Raw genomic sequence first — 19,781 nt, 5'->3', positions numbered from 1 at the left:
GCTGTTGCAGCAGGGACCAGACTCTCATCACACAGCAGTCCTTCCCCCTCCAGAAGAGCTTGCAGGATTTGAGACATAGGAAAAAAACGGCCAACTTCAAATTATCAGCTGCCAATCAAGTATTTCTTACTGGGCAGCTGTTGCACAGATTGTAAATAATAAATTTACCCACTGTGGAGAATAATTTTCCATATAAGTAAGGTAATAAGCAGTGTTCAAGACACCTTTATTGGTTTTGGTTATTTTTAATTGCTATCAAGATTTAACCAAAAAGCAGTTAACGAACTCCAGAGCAAAATGAAATGCAAAACAGAAACTAGCTCCCACGAGTCCTACTGGCAGTACTGGGCACAAGGAAACACAAGTGTGACAGTATCAGCAGAGCAAAAAAGGGAAGAGAAAAACAAGCAAGCAAGACAAGTAAGGCAGTTGTCAGGACACTGTCACAGAGAGGAAAAACCAGGACTACAGAAATACGAAAAACCCTTGGAAGTTTTCAAGCTTGCAAGACAGCAAAATGCACAATTCAGAGGCAATTTTTAAGCCATGTGTTGTAGTCACCAGGCACCAAGTCAGCTATTTCTGACTGGGTGTGTTATGCACACAAGTAACATTCTCACAGTACCCGAACGCCCAAGTAGCAAAGATGATTAAAATTTCATAGCAAACTGTGAAGAGCATGCACAAATTGCTGCTTGTTTCTGAGAAGGAGAACTGCTAAATTTATCAGCAAACCCAAGGGTTGTGGCAGCAACCTGCAGATTTTAGGCCACTGTTGTTTATTAGCGTATTAAGTGAAGAAAATGTGAGGTTTTTTCCCCACTTGATCCCTGTAACTTTTAAAATCCATCTTTCTCAGAGAGAGGAACGAAGAGGTCAGTATCTACAATGATATTTTAAGAATCAGGCAAAAAATAACAAGAATAATTAATAAGCATCAATACTAATATTACTAATGTTAACATGAATATTAGTAATAACTACAACTATAATACTAATGAATCCCAGCCCTTAGACCACAGGTAGGAGAAACAGAAAATCCAAACCAGATTCCATAAGAGGTGACCCAAAAGTTTGAGCCTGAAAACATACACCTGTGGATAATTTGTTAACTTGAAAGGCTTGCAGATAGGCAATATCCCAGCAGGTTTAACTGGGATCTTCAGTGCCTTCATATAAGCACAGTCTCCTGCTGAATAACAGGACATGTCAGGACAGAGGATGCTTTAAAATAAATTAGAGTGACACATGAGACACTGTGTTAAATGCAGGGGCAAGAGTCAACTATATTTATCTAGTTAAAAAACAGAACTGAACTACAGCATGAAAATGCTCCAGAGAAGTTTTATTGCTATGAAGTACCTTGCACACATAATGAAGACAGTACAACAGAGAAATACAATCTTTCTGCCTTCCCCAACCAAGCCCAGGCTGAAAGGATGACTATCCATTCTCCTCGTAAGATGCCACTTTGAATGTCCCGTTGTTAAACCAAGTTTGGAAGCAGACTTTCCAATAAAGTTTAACAATGTAGTCATAAAATTGCCATCAATGACTCGCAAAAGCTTTTTGGAACATAAGTTACACCAAGGCCCACGATGTGCCTGGCTTGCACTCCTTAGCACATTTTATTACACAATCTTCACTATCACACATTTTATAGAAAAATTTCCAAATTTATTCTTAACTGACCAACTCTCAAATATTCATTTACAGAGCACTTAATAAGAGCAAATGGCAAGATTCTGCTGCTCTTGAATGCAAGCACCGATCTCATTCCCTTTGAATGCTCACTAAAATTGAAAGCCCTTGCAAAGCAATCAAAAGCACTTGTGAAGTAAAGCACTACTCAGTCGAAACATGGGCAGAAAAACACATCCACAACAGAGACAACAAAACCATCTGGCACATGCCCAAACATACGTTTCTTTCACTCATTTTCAAATGCCACAGTCACCAACTCCTGTGGAAGAAAAGGTTGTCCCTTCAGTCCTTGGTCAGTCGCAGGCATTTCACTGGGAATAAACAACTCAGGTCATCAGATGGAAATCAGAACCCCTCACTGTTCCTTCCCATTTCTTCATAAAACATTCATAGCTCTTCACTTAACCACGCACTGAAAGCAAACACCCCCCACCAACACACGCTACCTCTGAGGGATGTCTCTCCCAGATTTTGAAAGCTATGTATTAAAGAGCAGACTGCCAGCCTCTCCATGTGGCCTCTGGAGAAAGGAGATGTCCAGCAAAACCCCCTTTCCCTCCCCATGAAGCTGCCCTGTCTTTTGTACAGAGAGCACAGGACAGGATACTTCACAGCTAGCTAAAAATGGTACTGCTTTGAACGTGCATCTTATGTGAGTCCATCACAGGAAAGCCTTAATAGCAAAGCTCTGTGCCAATTCCAAGGATTTATAAATGCATTTAAATTTTACTTAAAGCTGGTTTTGTTGAGCTACTGGGGACTCCTGGGTTCAACTACACAAAGCTTAAATGCTTTAAAAAATAAGAAAAAGAAAAAAAAATAGTAATGAATGTGTTTATTTTTGAAAAGTTTTGAAGTATCCAATTTTCAAGCTTTCCTTCATGAATAAAGACTAAAAACTCACTCTTTAAATGAAAGCTAGGACTCTGGTGCATCCGCTCCACTCCAGAGACTTGCAATACCCAAAGGAAACTCCAAGTGTAGTTAGATTTGGCATTCTGCAGATATGATGTCACTGCCCTTGGAGCCTGCTTAATCCCTGCCCAGAAGATGAGTTTAAATGCTGACCGCTCTTCTGTTGATCAGCTGCGCGATTCCAGTTGCTGCTCAGCTGCTGGCAGTTGCATATTTCTGTTAACATCTGAATTTTCCCATCCTCTCAGAATTATTCACACAGCTTCACTTATAAATAACTCAGAATAACCTCCTCTCAGCTTTGTTCACCAGTGACACAAGAAATCTGTACATGTGCACTCACTGCTCTCAGTGCAAAATCACTTCAAGAACAAAGCACAGATGTGCTGATGCCAGCTCAGTCTCAAGCTCCAGAAATCCTCATCAAGGACAGAGAGCGAGGCACTCCCAGCTCCTACTGCAGCCAGGGACCAGGTGATATCCAGCCTTAGTTACTCCTTAGGAGACTAAACCATATCTCTTAGCCAAAGGCCAGACACAAGCACCATGTACAGCACTTTAGAACCAGCTCGTGATGTAACATAAGATGAGTATTTGTATATGACAATCCAAAAAATAACATGCAATTCACCTGAGATTTGGCCAAGATGGACACTCAGAAAGACATGCATGCTTTGAGAGTTTCAAAGCAGTAAGAAGCAAAAATTCACTGTTAGGGACTTGACCAAACCTTAACTCTGCCCAGATCCACCCCACAGACTTTGCTTGTAATCCCAGGCAGCAGCAGCCCTGCCTACATGCATTCCTCCCAACAAAGGATTTCATGAACATGGTAAGCCAACATTTGTCAAAGTCAGTCTTGGAGGAGGAGATGAGATTGGGTCATCTCTTGAATTCCCTTCCAGACTTGCATTTTCTGACTTCCCTCACACAGCAAACAGAAACACAAATGGTCAAGTCAGGCTGCAGCTGGACTAATGGCTAATTTCTTTTCTCCACAGTTACATCACTCTTGGTGACTCAACTTTCCTCCCAACTTGGCTCTTTCAAGCAGGCAGCCCTTTGGACCAGATTTTTCCACTTGAATCTGATCAACTTCAAAGTGCCTAGGTTACAAATAATTAAAATGTTTTAAAAGACAGTGTGAATATTCTACTTGGATTAATTGCAGAGTGGGAGGCCCTCAGGGGAAGGGTCATCTTATGTAACAGACCGCAAGTGAGAATAGAGAATACAACTGTCAGCTTCCAGTGGGTCCCCACAGGCCATTTTTTCTCCACCGTGAAGCCATTGTACATCAGGCAGCCTCTGCTGAGAGCAAGCCTACATCTGGAATAAACTAAGAGTGCTGCAGATCAGAAAGGGAGCGCACTGCCAGCGCGACGTGGGGAAGCTCGCCTTCCGCCTGCTCCGAGTGCACACCATCAAACGCTCCATTTCATAAGCACATCATTAATAAAACAAAAAGGAACGTTTTTCCTCCAAGTGTTGAGGAAAATAAATAAATAAATGAGCAAAAGACATTGGAGCCATTCTTTCCCCCACTTCCCGTTCACTAGCTAATTGCAGGGGATTTTAAAGGGGTTTGACTTATTTTGACTGTGCCATGTTCAAGAAGCTGCAAATCTGTATATACAGAAGAAAAAAAATTGCTTTGAAATCTTTAATAAAAGACAAGCTTGGCAGGAGCAAGGTGTAAACAAATGGAAACAGAAACACTGTAAGTAGTTAAAACACCAGACAGTAAAATGGAAAATGTAAAATAGTTGTCTACGAAAAAGCACTTTCTGTCACAGCAGCAATTCAGACAAAGATGATGTAAATATGTAAGAATTTTAAAACAAAAACAGAGATAAGCCCTGATAAGAATATCAATAACCATGCAAAGTCTGTATGCACACACTGACTGACTGACATGGACTCTAATGCAGCCCACAGGACGTCTCCCTCCCCCCTCCACAATACAACGTGGGTTTTTACTGTCTGTCTGCAGGGACCAGTTGACACTCACAAACTTCACAAGGTTTCCCACTAGGTGCAGCAGAAGCAAGCAGTGAGATCTTCCTCACCATGAAGCTGCTCTGGAAATGTGACACTTAAGGGAAAGTTCTAAGTTCCATGCATTATAAAAATTTGCTTCAATAAGGTTCACAGCAGCTGGCAAACAGCATGCTGATCACACAGAGCTGAAAACCAGCACAAAATGCCCTGAACTGAAACACGTGACATTCAGACCTGCAGTGCAACAACCTTCTCTACATGAACAGGGAGAACATTGGGATGGCCACACCAGCATATACCCCTGCCCAGCATCCTTCACTGATGTGAGATAAGTTAAAAGCACTGCTCAGCTCCCTGCCCCACCTTGGATCACATCCTGTCTCCTCCCACTATTCCCCATTCCCCAGCAGGCAGGTGGGACAGACAGATTGGTAGCTGGGGAATTAACTTGCACCATCACATACCAGGTGAGCAGCTTGAACACATTAGTCTTAAGATACAGTCAAAAGCAATCACTCTTCACAGATATTAATGTGAATGACTCAGTACCAGAAAATCATGCCAAAATCTGATTTTTGCAGATTCATAACAAAGCAATTATTTCATTAGTGGGTAATGAGTGTATTTTTAATCCAATCTGAGCCAGGTTATTTTTAAGGCTGCTCTGAAAGCAGGACTCCTGCTTTCATCTACTACCCTGGGTTTTGTTTTCATTGTTACACAAGCAAGCTAAACAACTCCAAGGTAAATCAAAAGCAGGGGAGGCAAATAATCTTAAATTTCTTAACCAGTAAGTTATTCCAAGAACAGGAGTTACCCATCCATCTTTTCTGCCTATGAAAATTTCTTAATGCTGAACCACTGAAGCCTTTGGCTTCTACCTCTGGAAGATGTAAGCCACACGGTGTGTCTCCTACACTACTTAGAAGAGGGGGAGAAATCCTCAAACCCAACAGGAATCACACAGCATTGATGATATAAATTCTCTGTGTCCTCAAAGTAGGAGTCAGGAGCACAGACACAACTGTGATTGCGTTCAACCGCTGGTTCCTGATCTCCTAAGTCCCCTTGTTTGGACAAACAGCCGCCAGACACTTGGCATCTTTTCACTAAAATTTGAGTACTTTCCCCATGAAAAGAGAAGTATCCTTGGGGATGAAGCCTGGGGAACAGTAAAAAGCAAAAACATACCATCCCCCAAACACAAACACATAATTAAAATACACAAAACAGACAGCACAGCAGAGTGGATGAAAATTCCACGACTTTAAGCAAGACTGTTACCCAGGGATCCATCTCCTGAGACAGACGGCTTGTTGACATCATTTCCTCAGCAAGGGCTTTAAACATTTCATCAGCCATTGCAAGCACCTGAACTATACCATCACCCCTTACAAAAATCTGCTGGAATCATTTGTCATCCTGAACCATCACCATCTGGATTGCACCTCTCTGAACTGTTCCACTCTTGCCATCAGCTGAATCATTACTGTGAGATCAGACAAAGGATCTCCTCCTCTGTCTCTGAGCCTGGGGGTTTCTGCCAGGCAATTGCCCCTGAGGAGCTCAGGCTTTTAAGTGCTACAAGTCTTTGCACTGCACTGAGTACCTCACTCAGTCTCATGCCCTGGGTGGGCTTTTGGGAATGGCTGGTTGGTTAGTCTGAAATTTCTCAGAAAAGACCCTTGCAGCCTGCAGCAGATTAAAGCCCAGCCTAGAGTAGGTAACCACATACTGATGTCAGCTAAAGAGGAGTGTCTCATGGGGACTGGTACTACATCTGTCCCCAGCAAGAATCTTTTGGGTTTGCTCAGTGCTTTCAGCACGCTGCCTCAAAAATTAAGCCTATGTAGCTTTATAATTCCAACAAATGCCTGAAACATTACAGCACCTAAGCAGAAAACACACTCTATTTTTAGGCATGTCCACTTGGTTTCAACTATTTGCACCTAATGATTAAAACACAAAATGGTGTGAACTTGAATTTCAGCTAAAGCTAGTCATTTGCATTTCAGTTGTGGGTTTGCTGTATCTTTAATATGGCACACAAAATATTAAGGAAAAAAGTCTCAAACACCCACTTTCTGTGTGGGTGGGAAATGTTTTCATATGGGTGCTTTCACCTACGGTTTATGATAGCTGGGTATGGCTGAGACCTCCTGCAATAGAACCTTGAATATTCCTGTGCTGCCTTTGGGGACAGCTTATTTCCAAGAGTGACACCTCGTTTCAAGGTGACACATTAAAACCAACACATGGTAACTTATCCATTACCTGCCTATCTCTACATCCAAGCACCCTTAGAAAATTCAGTACAAAAACAAGATACAAGGACAGGTTGCTACCCAAAATTAAAGTCTACAGCACCGCAGCTGCAGCTATCACTTAAATCACAGCAAAGGCAGGCAAATCTTAAGTCAGTTGAAAAAAATTGGCAGCAAGTGACTTAACCCCAGAAAATTGTGACGATTGTTGTTTTATGGCAAGGTGGAACATAACTGGCAGCGAAAAATATTAACTGTAATTTCACTGCTAGTTACATCAAAGCACTTCCTAAAACCCCAAGCAAAAACAAGGCCAAGTTTTGTCAGTGCTGTAGAGCTACAATTAAAAGACAGCCCTTGTCCCTAAGAGAGTTTACAACCCAAAACAGGCAACAAAGAGGGAAGACATGCTTATCACAGTGCACATTAAAACTTCAAGACAGTAGATAGCCCCAGGATCCATGTTAATGAAAGTTGGGAGAAAACACAACAGATAAAAAGATGTTAACAACTGAATCAGATTCTGAGGAAGGCCTTTACATGACTAAAAGTATCTACATTAACACCTAAAACCAGTGTTATTTATGTCTAAACCGTGCATCATAAGAATCCCATAAAAGCCTTGATGAAACAGTAATTACTGCTTAGGTTGCCAAAAAAAAATTGATGTAAAGCAGCTTAGCTTCAGTAGCTTCACTGGACTACCTTGCTCACAGCAAGTTTCACATTTCGGTACAGCAAAAGCGTGAGAATTTTTTTTTCTTTCCCATCAAGTTTAACGAAATAGTAAAATGCTTAAAGCCATTACATTATCTCAAGCCTCATGTTTTGATTCCTGTAATGTGCTATTAGCCTTCCTCTTCTGCTTGGCAAGATAAGGAACATTTTCCACTAACCAAAAGTCAAGGTAATGCTGGCATTTACCAACACTAATTGGCAAGTACTGCTGTAGAAAAGGCTGTCAGCCTTCCCTAACTGCAAAGTAAAACGCAATTCAAAAGCATTCATCCCCACCCGAGATGAGCCATGTCAGTAAGAAAGCAATAATGGGCCCCAAGAATGTGAAGAGCTGCTGATAAAATGTACCATGCAGTATAAAAGCAAGTCCTGGCTGGTTCTCTACATACAGACATTTCTGTGTGCACTTGTGCACAGGCTCACATGTCTGGAGAGGGTTGTGGTCCATGCAAGCTGGGCTCAGTTGGGCTGTAAGAACAAAGATGGCTACGCAGCCATCCTGCTCTGGGGGCTGAGACCAGAGCAATGGGGTTAACAGCATAAAGCCAAGATCCTGAAGCACTGCTATAGCCCAGACCTGCCCAAAAAACTCTAGGAGGCAAGGCATTAACATTTCCTTGCCTTCCTCTTTCTCTCCTTTTGTTAATAGATGGTACACTGACTTCAGAAAAGCATCACACACAGTTTGCAGAACCACCAGATGCTGATCTGTTTCTATCTTGGAAAGGCATCCCACCACAATCCCACAGTACCACCACTACCCAGGATACCCTGAACTCCTTCCATGTCATGTATCTTTGCCACTGGAGAAATACTGAAATGCACAGCTCCAGCCCCTGTCACCTGCTTCCCTTAACTATTAAAGCATTTTCACTGCCCAATGTCCTTTACACAGTTTCCACCAGTCGCTGATAAATTTGGATCTGGATTTCAAGACCTTAATATTTTGGTCTTATATATATAAGGAAGTAAGAGAATTCAAGGGCATTTTGGGGGATGTCTTGGTTTTGCTTTTTTTACAGCTGGGTTTTTAAGGGCTTTCAGAGCATCCTGCTGGGGCTGGAGGAAGCCCTGGTGGCTGGTCTGTTCTGGTACAACTCATCTTTGTCCAAGCTTCCTCTGGCTTCATCAATGAAAGCCAAACCTGAAAGCCAAACTTCTCATCATGCCAGCCAAACCTGGATCAGTTTGAGTCCCCTTTGACAACCGCACTCCAGCCACTCCTCATCTGGTCTTTGCAAACCTCAGTCCTACTGCTGATCCCTGCTCATGTCAGCTGTATTTGGCCATCTCCAGGCACTCCTTAGGGGCTGAACAACTATAGAAGCTGTCTACAGATCTTCCAAAAAAACAACAGGACAGAGAAAACCGAGTACAAAACTGAGAGATTCTGTTCTACCACAGTGAAACCACAGGACTGGAATATTGTGAGGAAAGCTCAGTTTCCTTTTATCATTTTCAGTGGACTCCAGCAGCTCATTCCCATATTCCTCTTCCATTTGTGCCTGTGTAATTACCCTGCAAAACTACACCCTGTCTCAGGCCACTGAATAAAAGAAGTAAACTTTGATATCTGTGTTTAAGCTCCCCAGTCTTCACAGGATGTGATGGGTCATTACTCCAGCTCAGAGACTGCCTAATTTTAAATCACTGCCCTTGATTCCCACTGCTGCCAGCCTGGGTCCTCTCCAAGGTCAGGTCTACTCTCCAGATCTGAGATCTTCCTGTCAGGCAGATACACAATTTTGCCACTTTGAATCCTCACATTTCTGAAAGTCATTTAGGTTCATCCTAAAAATATTGCAGCATAACTTAACCACCTGTAAACATTAAATGCTGCCTGCTAATTGACAGGTACAATATTTACTGAGGGTTACATACCAGCAGACAGCCTAGCAGATTTGTTTATACACAGCGATAGCAATGCCAAGTGCAAGGAGAGACAGATCAAGATCGGAGAGATGAAAGCAAGCCTGAAGAAGGGGACTGGCACACGCACACAAACCAGTAACACAGGAATCTCCTGGCAGGTTCACTCGACAAACTGTATTCATCTCGCCTGTCGTTTCACGATCCAGCATTGCTGTTATAAGCAGCATGCACAGAAAAAATGGGAAAGAAAATGGCAGAACAACCCCATGCTTGTGGGAGAAGCACCCTGAAAGCAAAAGGCACTGGAATGGCATGTAGATGCCTCAAAAGCTCTCCCAGCACAGCATCCCTTAGGCAATGGCCATGAGCTGGCCAGTGGGATCAAAATAGCAGTGGCTGAAGACATGCAGATCAACCCCACCCTCTTCTGCCCTATTTTGGTTACAACTTCAAACTAACTTCCTACAGAGAGAGAAAACAAAAGGAATTTTCCTAGACTCAATTTTCCTAGACATTTCAATTTCAGTAAAGCTCCAGTCTGCCTCCTGGGATGGGAAAAGAGAAGTGGAGAGGACCAGTGAGGTCCTCCCACATCCATGCTGGTCTCTGAGCGGCTTCTCAAAGCCCTTTCTGCTACCTGCAGCCAACCTCTAGTCTGCCACAGGCTGGTTCTCCCCCCGAAAGCAAAAACAGTGCTCCCCAAGGACACAGGACTGACAGCCCTGGATATTCAACTGGTCAACATGTGGAAGAGATGGCAAGCATGGGGCAAGCAGCAGGGATGGAGCTGCTTTCCCCATGGCAAGGGTGCCCTGCCAACGCACCCTGTCCCTGCTCAGGAGGAGATAACTCATTCTACAGCTGCAGGAGGTTTGGCTCACGCTTTGAAGCCTGGAAGGAGGCTGCAACTTCTGACAGGACATCCTGGATGCCGTTTTCAAAAGGCTCCTGACATGACTGGATCTCACATGCCTGAGTGCCAGGTCATGCTTTGAAAATGGAGCTGGAAGTGAGATCTGAGGCTCCCAAGTATATTTATTCCTTCCCTTTTTTCTTTAACAGGAAACAAGTTATTTTGAAAATTTTATTCAATGTCCCCATTCAGTACTTATTAAGAAACTAAATTAAGCCACCCCTTACTCTGATAGCAGCAACCCCACAGATGCTGTAAGTGATGGGCCTCTATAATGCCCGCTGGTCTTTAAAAAGCAAAGGATGAGTGAGGCATACTATTCAGGCTCCAGCTATTCACATTTTTCCTCATTCAAATGTCAGGAAAATGTTATTAGTACTGACACAGACAGAGGTCATATTTCTAAGCAAAATATGGGGGGGGGGAGGGGAGATGGGGAGGAAATAAAAATTAAAAAAAAATAGAGAAGCAATTTTACTAAATGACACTACACCACAACTGAACAGATTACAGCTCTTGAATTTTTCCAGTGCCTCAGCTATGTTTTTACATTTTACAAAGCCATCCTGTATGTGCTTTGCATTAAAAATGTATTTATTGCTCACATTGATACATATATGTTCTGAATTTAACAATTTACTCCTCAGACCAAAATAATTCAAAACATCAAGGTAGCACTAGCACGAGATGGCTCTGGATCAAGAGTTTCTTTTTTTTTACATATATATATTTTTTGGCTTTCCACTTCAAAAAAAAAAAAGTCTCATTGACTTCATTTATAACATGTGTTTAATTAGACATCTTCAGAACAGATTCAAGAAGCCTTTATATGGACCAGAACTTTCAAAATGCCAAATGATTCACTTATTTATTTTTAAGATTTTAATGTTTTCTTTCAGAATAACTACAGTTATGAGAGTTGCAAGAACACACACACAAACACCATACCCTTTGTGTTGCACCATAAAATCCAATGTCTCACTGATGTGAAGAGCAACTTTTTACAATTACGCTTCTTTAAAAATCAGAGGTTTTTTTAAATTGCTTTTAGCTCCTATGAAGTACTTTAAATTAAATTACTGTAACTTTACAACCACGATCACCACTACCCTGGCGTAGTGCTGAGGAGCACTAATTCAGAGGGCACGTTTAATCCCCTGTTTTTCTTAACAGAATTTAGTGATGAGATGTCCACTCACAGTGCTTTGTTACCAGCTTTGAAGTCTTAAAACCAAAACCAGCTGCTGCAGCCAGCCCCAAGCCCAACAAAGCAGCCTTCATCTGTTTATACTATCAGTGCCTCTGGAAAGATTGGCAGACAGTGCTTCTGGTGATAGATGCATACTGAAACCTGATCAAGGCTTGGGTTATTTTCCTCCATCCAGCAATGCTGCAATTCTAGACAGGCAACAAACCCCAAGATCTCCATTAGGAGCAAGAGAGAAGCAATGAAAGCCCCAATCCCACTGTTGTCCCAAACATTAACAAATTGTCCATCTCATCAACTCTAAGCAAAATCCACAATTACTTCCATGTGGTTCCCAGACTCTGGCCAAACAAGTTTTGTAACACAAATACATGCAATATGGTCTGGTTCATCAAAAAGGAAAGCTTCAATCCCAGTGTTAACATGAACTGTAAGGTGACATCAAGTCCAGGCACAGCTAAACATGAAGCTCCAAAGGACAAAATTATCATCTTCTACTGACACCTCCTGCTCCAGTGTTGTAGGGTCATCAGTTGTATCAACAAAAAATCCTGAGGCCGACCCTGACAGGTCAAGAGATAGAAGGACCTCCCTCCATCAGAGCTGCAGTATGACAGAGGTTTCAAACAATTATCATTTAACTCTCCAGTCCTCTTGCCCCCCTGTTTTAGATGCCATCCCACAGCTGGTTGCCCTGACAGCTCGTCACCTACAGGTTCAGCCCAAGGTCAGAGCACTGAAATTGCTTGAGAAATCAATCTAATTGGCTTACACACCTGCACACCTTTCTTCTCTAGAAGAATCAAAGCAAACATACCTGGGCAGCCTGGTCCCCAATGTCTGGCATGCCAGCATCTGACAGCCGGCCCCGGTACAGTGCCCCGGTGCCCTGGTGCTGCTCTTCCCCGTTGCTCTCTGCTTCAGAGGTCTCTGGCTGAGCAACCTCCACCTCCATCGGGGTGCAGTGCCCATTACCGTGCTCTGAGCCCAGCTTCTCCTTGTTGTCCTTGCTGCCTGGTGTCCTGGTGATGACCCCGAACTTCCTGGTCCTTTTCCCATTTTGAGCAGCTCTGTCTCCGGGCTCGGGGCTGGGCTTGGCTTTGGGGTCGCAGCTGTTGCTGTTGTTGCCATTGGAGGGAGGCAGAGGGGCTTTGCGCTTGATGCGGCGCAACATGATCAGGTAGACAAAGCCGCCATTCCAGCACTGCTCGGCCAGGTAACTGCAAGGAAAGGGATGCGTGAGGATCACCGACCACTCATCCTGCAGTGCCCTCATCCCGCCTCGGCATCCCAACTCGCTGTGCCCTATGATGTCCATGCACTGGCTCAGCCAACTGATTACCTGGTGTATGGACACATTAGGATTGCCCTAGGCATTGGCAAATCCTCTCTTTCCTCAGTATCAGAAGAAAATAGCAGGAATAATTAATTAACAGCCCTATCAGCCACCCAGGCTGATCCCACCTCAGCATAACATGACAGCTGGCAAATGCCACCAGTTCACACACCCTGACCTCCATATCTGCAGCGCAGCAACATGTAAAGGTGGAGTAAGGAATGCAGAGCAGAGAATGATTCCAGCAGAGTATTAAAATAAAGAAGTATTTTCTAAAAAAAAAAAATTAAAATTGGGCAGGATTCATTTGTGCAGAGGCCGATAGAGCACCTACATCTGATATGAGCCTCCCAAGTGAAACTAATCTTCTGCTTCTGCATATGTACATGCTCTGAAGGCTACTGGGAAAACAAAAAATCAGCCTCTAGGGTAAGCAGGCATAGCACCATAGCCCCAGTACAGCAAAGCATGGCACTACAAGGCATCCCAGCTGCTTTACAGGGACCTGGAAATCAGGTGGGTTTCCTTCATAGGAAGCATATTCCAATCAAAACACGCAACAAGTCATCTCAGTTGTACAAGGAGCAGCCCCCAGGTTTCCTACCAGAGCAAAGCATCACCTCCCCTCCCAAAAGCTCTGGAAATGCCTTGGAGGAATTAACATTTCTGCTTCAAACAAAGCCTCTGTGACCTTACAGAAACTGCACCCACTGATGCAAAAGAGGAATCTAACTTCATGCTTCTTTTAGGAAAGGATATACCTCAACCCAAATTCTTGAAATATTTGGGTTCCAAGCCAAGGGTGTAACCAACTGAGACTACAAACAAGCTGGAATTTGTACGTAGCAGGTTTGTATATGCCCTTTCACACTAATTTAGGCCCCAAAACTGTATTGCCTTTCTCACTAGAGAAGGTAGCAAGAGTTTCCCAGAGTATCAAATAAGTCTCTGCTGCAGCTGCAACGAAATTATCTGTTCACTAATATGGAGTAGTTGCTGAACCTACAGCTTTTAGAGGAGATGAGAAACTAGGTGTGGAGATGAACCACAGACCATAAGAGAAAACAGCACAGCACTTGTGCTTGAGAGAGGAGGAACCACTCAGGAGTCTGCCACCAAGTTGTTTCCCTCCCTGCTGACTTGTAGGCTGATTTTCCGTTTCCCTTTCTTAAAAGTTGTTTAGCCATAAAATAAATCCTTAAAACTTAACCCCCCTGCATAGAGGTGACTTAATGGCAAAACAGGAAAAGCAGCTATGATAACCCTGAAGCAATGGAGTGAGGAAAGCACTCCTAGCTACTCAAAGTAAGCCAGACCAGCCTGGCAGTGGCTGGAAGTAATATGATGGGTGTGTGTTTCTGTCCAGGGACAAGAGCTGGTATTTTCACTCCACTTCTTCCCAAAGCTTCAGTGTCCCCCACAGACAACATCGGCATTCAAATCACTTATATTTAATTAGGAAGACTGATGTTTAAATGAATACCACAACTAAATAACCTTAAAAGCAGCCCTGAAGCCACAGACGGGAAGGACAAGTATGCTTGCTGTGCCAAAGTTCCCAACGAATATAAATCGAACTCAAACTCCCTGGACAGTCCTTTCAGTTTTCACCAGGCAATCCTTTTTTCCCTCTCCTTCCCCAGACATAAAGAATATTTAAATAAAGCCCTAAACCCATCTTTTTCCAAACAGCTGAAAGCAGACAGCCAACAAGCCCTGCCAGTTGAGAAGTCTCTGCAGCAAAGGTCAACTGTCTGGGTGGCCACAAGGTGACACTTGGCTCTGGGAGACACATGAAGCTGGCAGGACCCGAAGGGTTAGTGTGGAAAAAAAGAATCCTGAGCTAACATGGAAGTATTTTTGATTATCAAGTTAAAAGAAGAATTCTTTTAATCAACTGAAAAGGGGCAGTTCTGTTCCAGAAACAATATGGGCTGCCTGTTTTTCACATTTATCTTTCAACTCAAATTTCAAGGCAGCCAGTAAAGTTGATTAAAATTCATGATTTTTGCTTGCAGCAATACCACTGCACTCTGATCCATCACACATAAGCCTGATAGCACTGCTTCTCCTGGCACATGGAAACAGGAAAGCAGCTCCTCTTCCCACAGTTGTGTGGCCTATCTGGATCTTTATGCAGTGTCAACTCTGCCTGACTTGTTTTTGTGCAGGTGCATGTATATGGGGCTTTTTGAAACACCAATCTCTGAACTAATTATTGATGTATTTTTTTAGTGCCAGCAACCAAGTGCATGCATATCAACTATTTCATTTAGGAAGTAAGGGAAACAAGAGGGAACTTAGCATATGTCCAAATAAAGTAATTCTAGAAAGGCAAAAACAATTTACTATTTCACCTCCACTCGTGGCCCATTTAAGCTGTTCACAGAGTGCAAAGCTGTAAGAAAAAAGGGAGGTTTTTTTCCTATCCATTTTTCATACACAATCATCCCTCGAATCTGGAGCAGGGTTACAGCAAGTGGTTATAGATGCAGCTGCAATGAAGTCAGTAGAGCTGGGCTGATTTACTCCGTAGGTTGACACGGCCTGCATGTTCCAGGCATACAGCCTGTATTAACTCATGGGCTTATGTCTTCTTGAGTACTTCTCAGCAGTTAAGAACACAGTTAAGTTTCCACCAAAAAAAAAGTATTCTCTGGGTCAGTGAGCGACCACCTTTGCATGGCAGCAAGTCATTGCATACATTGGATCATGTAAGGTATTTCAGGACAGGCTAAGTCCTGCTGGGACCAGTGATGCAGTAAGTGGCATCATTATCTCAAGAGTTTGTTTCAAATCAAAGACCAGGAAAGCCAACACTGACAGAACACTAAACTCATACCACAAGATAGGAGACAAGTTGAAAATAATATACTAAGAAATTGTGGTCATTTTATTGTATTGCCCTCCCAAGATAGGGATGATAACCAAGGAGCCTGAGCCACCTGCAATTTCTGCTAAGTACATGCCAGATACCTTAGCTGGCTTCCTTTTCCCTTGCAATTTCTTTCCTGTCTAAGTAAAAAACAAAAAAAACACATGGGAAGCATAGCAAGCTTTCAACACTGCACAAAGAACAGGTAAGGTTGTATTAAATGAGTGAGAACCTTCAGATTTTAAATGGTTTTCTATCAATCCAGGAGCATCCCATGCCAGAAGGGAATAGTGGGATAGACTCAAATGTAATTATATAGTCTCTGGACATCAGAAAACTGCAAAATTGTAGGCAAGATCTCAGATCACCCTTCTCTTTCAATGTGTGCAATGCAGAAAAGCTTTTTCTTTTTTTTTTTTTTTTTTTCAGATTTGGTCCCTGTAGAGCACTTGCAGAGATTTTAGCAATTAATACACTAACAGTATCTCAGGCAGGGCAGGACCAGAGCTGATGAACATAAGCAGCAGCTCTCAGCACAGGTGTGGAGAATGAGCTGCAACCTCCCAATTGTCACCCAGTTTGAACACAAACCTCAGCTTGGATGGAGAAGGTGTGTGGATAAAAAGCATCCCTAATTCAGCTTTGACTGTACTGAAAAATGAGACTGACTGTTTCTCACTTTGGTTTGCAGGAGATAGAATAGGTTTTGGTGAAAGCCTTGGATCTCATACACAAGCTAAGAAACCTTGAGCAGATACTCCAGCTGCCACCAAATCAACACATAACAAATCCTAGTATCACTGATTTTAAGAGTGCAAGAGATTTTACTAGCTGATCGTACATCTATTAGTATCAGTTACCAAAGCAAAATATTTTACCAGCAGAACACCCATCCACACTGTCTGTATTTTCCAGTCTTTGCAAGGTAGTGTCAGAATCTCCCTGGCACATCTGGGAGTCCCCTCAGACACTGCAGCATCATCTCCACAAACAGGATCTTAAAAAAATTCACTGAAATACTGGTTTGGAAATGTTTCCCACTGGCATGCTCAGAAGGAAGGACCACCCACCAGCTGTGCCTGCTGCTTTGATCTCACCCTGGCACCAGTGCTGGTAAAACCCCATCCCATATAAAACATAACCCTTAAGCAGTGGGGAAGACTTGTTCTTCTCTGTAGTGGAGAAACCATGAAAATGTTAATAATCCTTAAAACCAGAGGAAAACTGTTTTACACTTGAAACAGAGCTGGAAAGTTACCTCTTGCAAAGCTCAACCACAGGCTGGAAAATGCAACCTGTAGCTGGTACCAAGGGACGTTTAATACTCTTTTTGTATCAGAGCTATAAAGACAGAGACACACATTCACTTCCTTGGGAGACTATTTTGAGTTACTCAGCCAAATCCCATTTCTCCCCTACACAGCTGAACTGACTGCTGTGATCATAAAAACTGATAAACTCAGTGAGTTTATTCCAACTTCCTTGGCACACACGTGAAGTGTCAGACTCAGAAATAGTGTCTTAGACTAAGACAGTAATTTTGTCTTTTTTTACATATATATATATATATGTATATCTATATGTGTGTGTATGTATATATTTGAGTGTGTGCATGTATAAATATAAAGGTTCACTGACTTGACAAGAGCATGCTGTGACAAGCTCTCTGCCACATCCTATCTTACTTGAACAAATACAGACAGCCACATTGAGCCATGGAAAAATCAAAGCAGATCCAGCAGCCATAAGAAAGCATCTGGATCCACTTTAGGGTCAGAAATATTGAAGTATGTTTATTTTACACTAATAATACTGTTTAGCATTTCTCCAGAAACCTTCATCCTGACAGATCAGAAAAGCACTTTGGAAATGATACACACAGAGCATCACTGACATCTCGCCAGCCAGCCCATTGTGCAGCTCACCAAGACACAGAGCAGAAACCTCAGTCGAGACAACCACTTTCAGAGCCCCTGCCTAGCCCTCCCGGGATCTATAATGTCCTTTGCAGGACAGACAGACCACTAATTCTTATGCTCCTTTCTGAAGGACTTTGGCATGGTAAAATGTCTTGAAACTCAATCTTCTTCAGGCTGTAAAGACAAAGGGTAGTGCAGATCCTCACAGAACTGAAACCTCCAGCCCCAAGGGGGATTTTAAAAGCTAAACTCAACATTTCTCCATGACACCTGCAAATGAGCTAACTTGCTTTTCAGGTATGGCAAATTAATGACTAACAGATAGTGACTGATGGATCCTGATGAAACCCTCACCTCACCGCCGTCACTGTGCAAGAACATCCGTCCCACTAAGGACTGATTTTGGCAAGCACCAATATGAATTTTCCACAGATTGCCACGTCTTCAGCCAGCAGTCAAGGCTGCCTTAATGCCTGCAGACAAAAGGGAACATTGACCTACAAATACCAGGGCAAACCTTGCTGCATCCAAGCTTGCAAGAGGTTCCACCTCCTGAGAGCTGCAAGGACACCTGATGACCAGCCCTCTCACCCACCTCCTTGGAGGATTCAGCTCTTGAGCCAAAGTTTATCTTAGCAGAAAGCAATGGCATTAGTAAACCTGGCTATTACTTCAACACACTCTTGGGCACAGAGCTGAAGCACACCAGGAATGAGCTTGATCCAATATCTCATCATCAACAAGCCCTTTCCTGCCCCAGGCTCTGCAGGCAATGGCACACACAAGGGACACAGTGTTCTCTGCCTCCCTTAATAAACATGAGGAAAGGCAGAAAGGGCAAAGGAGAAGTCAGTTATGGAGCTCAGCTACTAATCACACCCAGGGAGAGCATTCAAACAGTGCAGGGAACACAGAAGGTGCTCCCATCTCCCTTTTCAGGATGAACAACCCTCAGCCCCCAGCTTGTGGCCAGGGTTAAGTAGCAACACCCCTAAGTCTCACAGAGGCCATGGCTCTTTATGGCACACTGTTTTTCTCAGGATAGCCAAATTGGCAGCTTTCTGAAAAACAAAACTTTGAATCCAGTATTTTTATCTATGGCATGTTTTTCACAGTTAAATTTATAACAAAAAATGCAACTAGATTTAGAAAAATTTTGAAGAAAAAACAGCTTTGAAAGTTATACATTTTAATGTATACTTGGTAAGGCTGGCAGGAGGCCTTGGGCAAGACTTCCTTACACACTGTGAAATACTGAACTCTCAAGAGTGGTGGAAAGTGAGGAAGGATTGCTGCTGTACTTTCATGGTCTCTCTGCTTGCCTACAGCTTTTCCTGGAAGATGGAATTGTGACACAGGACCAAGACAAAGCCTGGTGAGACACCTTACTCCACCTGGTATCAATGCAATGATGTGTCTTTGAATTTGGAAAGTTTGAATTCCTTTCCTCTTCCTGTGTTCCACATCCCTGACAGCACCCCAGGCAAGTCTTTCCATGGAAAGATAGGGCCAACAACATGGCATCCCACAGAGTCGCTGTAAGGTCTGAGGTGGTGAAACCACTGGATTTAAATATTGCAGTTTCATAACTTACAACTTGAAAATAACCCAGCCACAGCAAACTTTCCAGAACTCAGTCCTGAAGACAAGGATTTTAAACATAGCCAGCACCCTCATCTGGTCCCAGGGGCACAGAGGCAGGGACAGGAGAAGAATGGCAGTGGCAAGGGACCACACTTCCATTCCTACCAACAGCTGTCACCTACACAGGGCTGAGAGACACGTGCAGTCACAGCCCAGGGCAAGGGAGTTGCACACACCGTGCAGACAGAAGCAGTCTGGCTTTGGCTGCGTGGCATTCACACCTCCCATTTCTAAAACCCAAAGGACAGTCACTCTGTCCACACACAAGGAAGCCCAGCTGAATCATGTCCCCACCACATGCGTGGAGAGAAGACAGGCTGGATCATTTCAATTATGCTGGTACAGCACTTCTGCCCTGCATGCTGTTGAGATGCTTCAAAAGCATATCCAGGC

At 43.2% G+C, this 19,781-nt stretch overlaps 1 protein-coding gene across 9 annotated transcripts in view; it reads right to left on the bottom strand.

Annotated features, from left to right (window-relative positions):
- PDZD2 (PDZ domain containing 2) overlaps positions 1–19,781 on the bottom strand; it is a 201,780-nt gene that overhangs the window by 55,471 nt on the left and 126,528 nt on the right. For all 9 annotated transcript variants that reach the window (XM_086870110.1, XM_086870111.1, XM_086870113.1 and 6 more), the window contains one exon: positions 12,432–12,834. In XM_086870110.1, the coding sequence (XP_086726236.1) occupies positions 12,432–12,834 (403 nt within the window). The remainder of the gene's footprint in view (positions 1–12,431; positions 12,835–19,781) is intronic.

This window comes from Cyanistes caeruleus, chromosome Z (genome assembly GCF_971803275.1).
Source record: "Cyanistes caeruleus chromosome Z, bCyaCae1.hap1.1, whole genome shotgun sequence".
Lineage (NCBI taxonomy): Eukaryota > Metazoa > Chordata > Aves > Passeriformes > Paridae > Cyanistes > Cyanistes caeruleus.
This window is presented reverse-complemented; position numbering and strand designations above follow the sequence as displayed.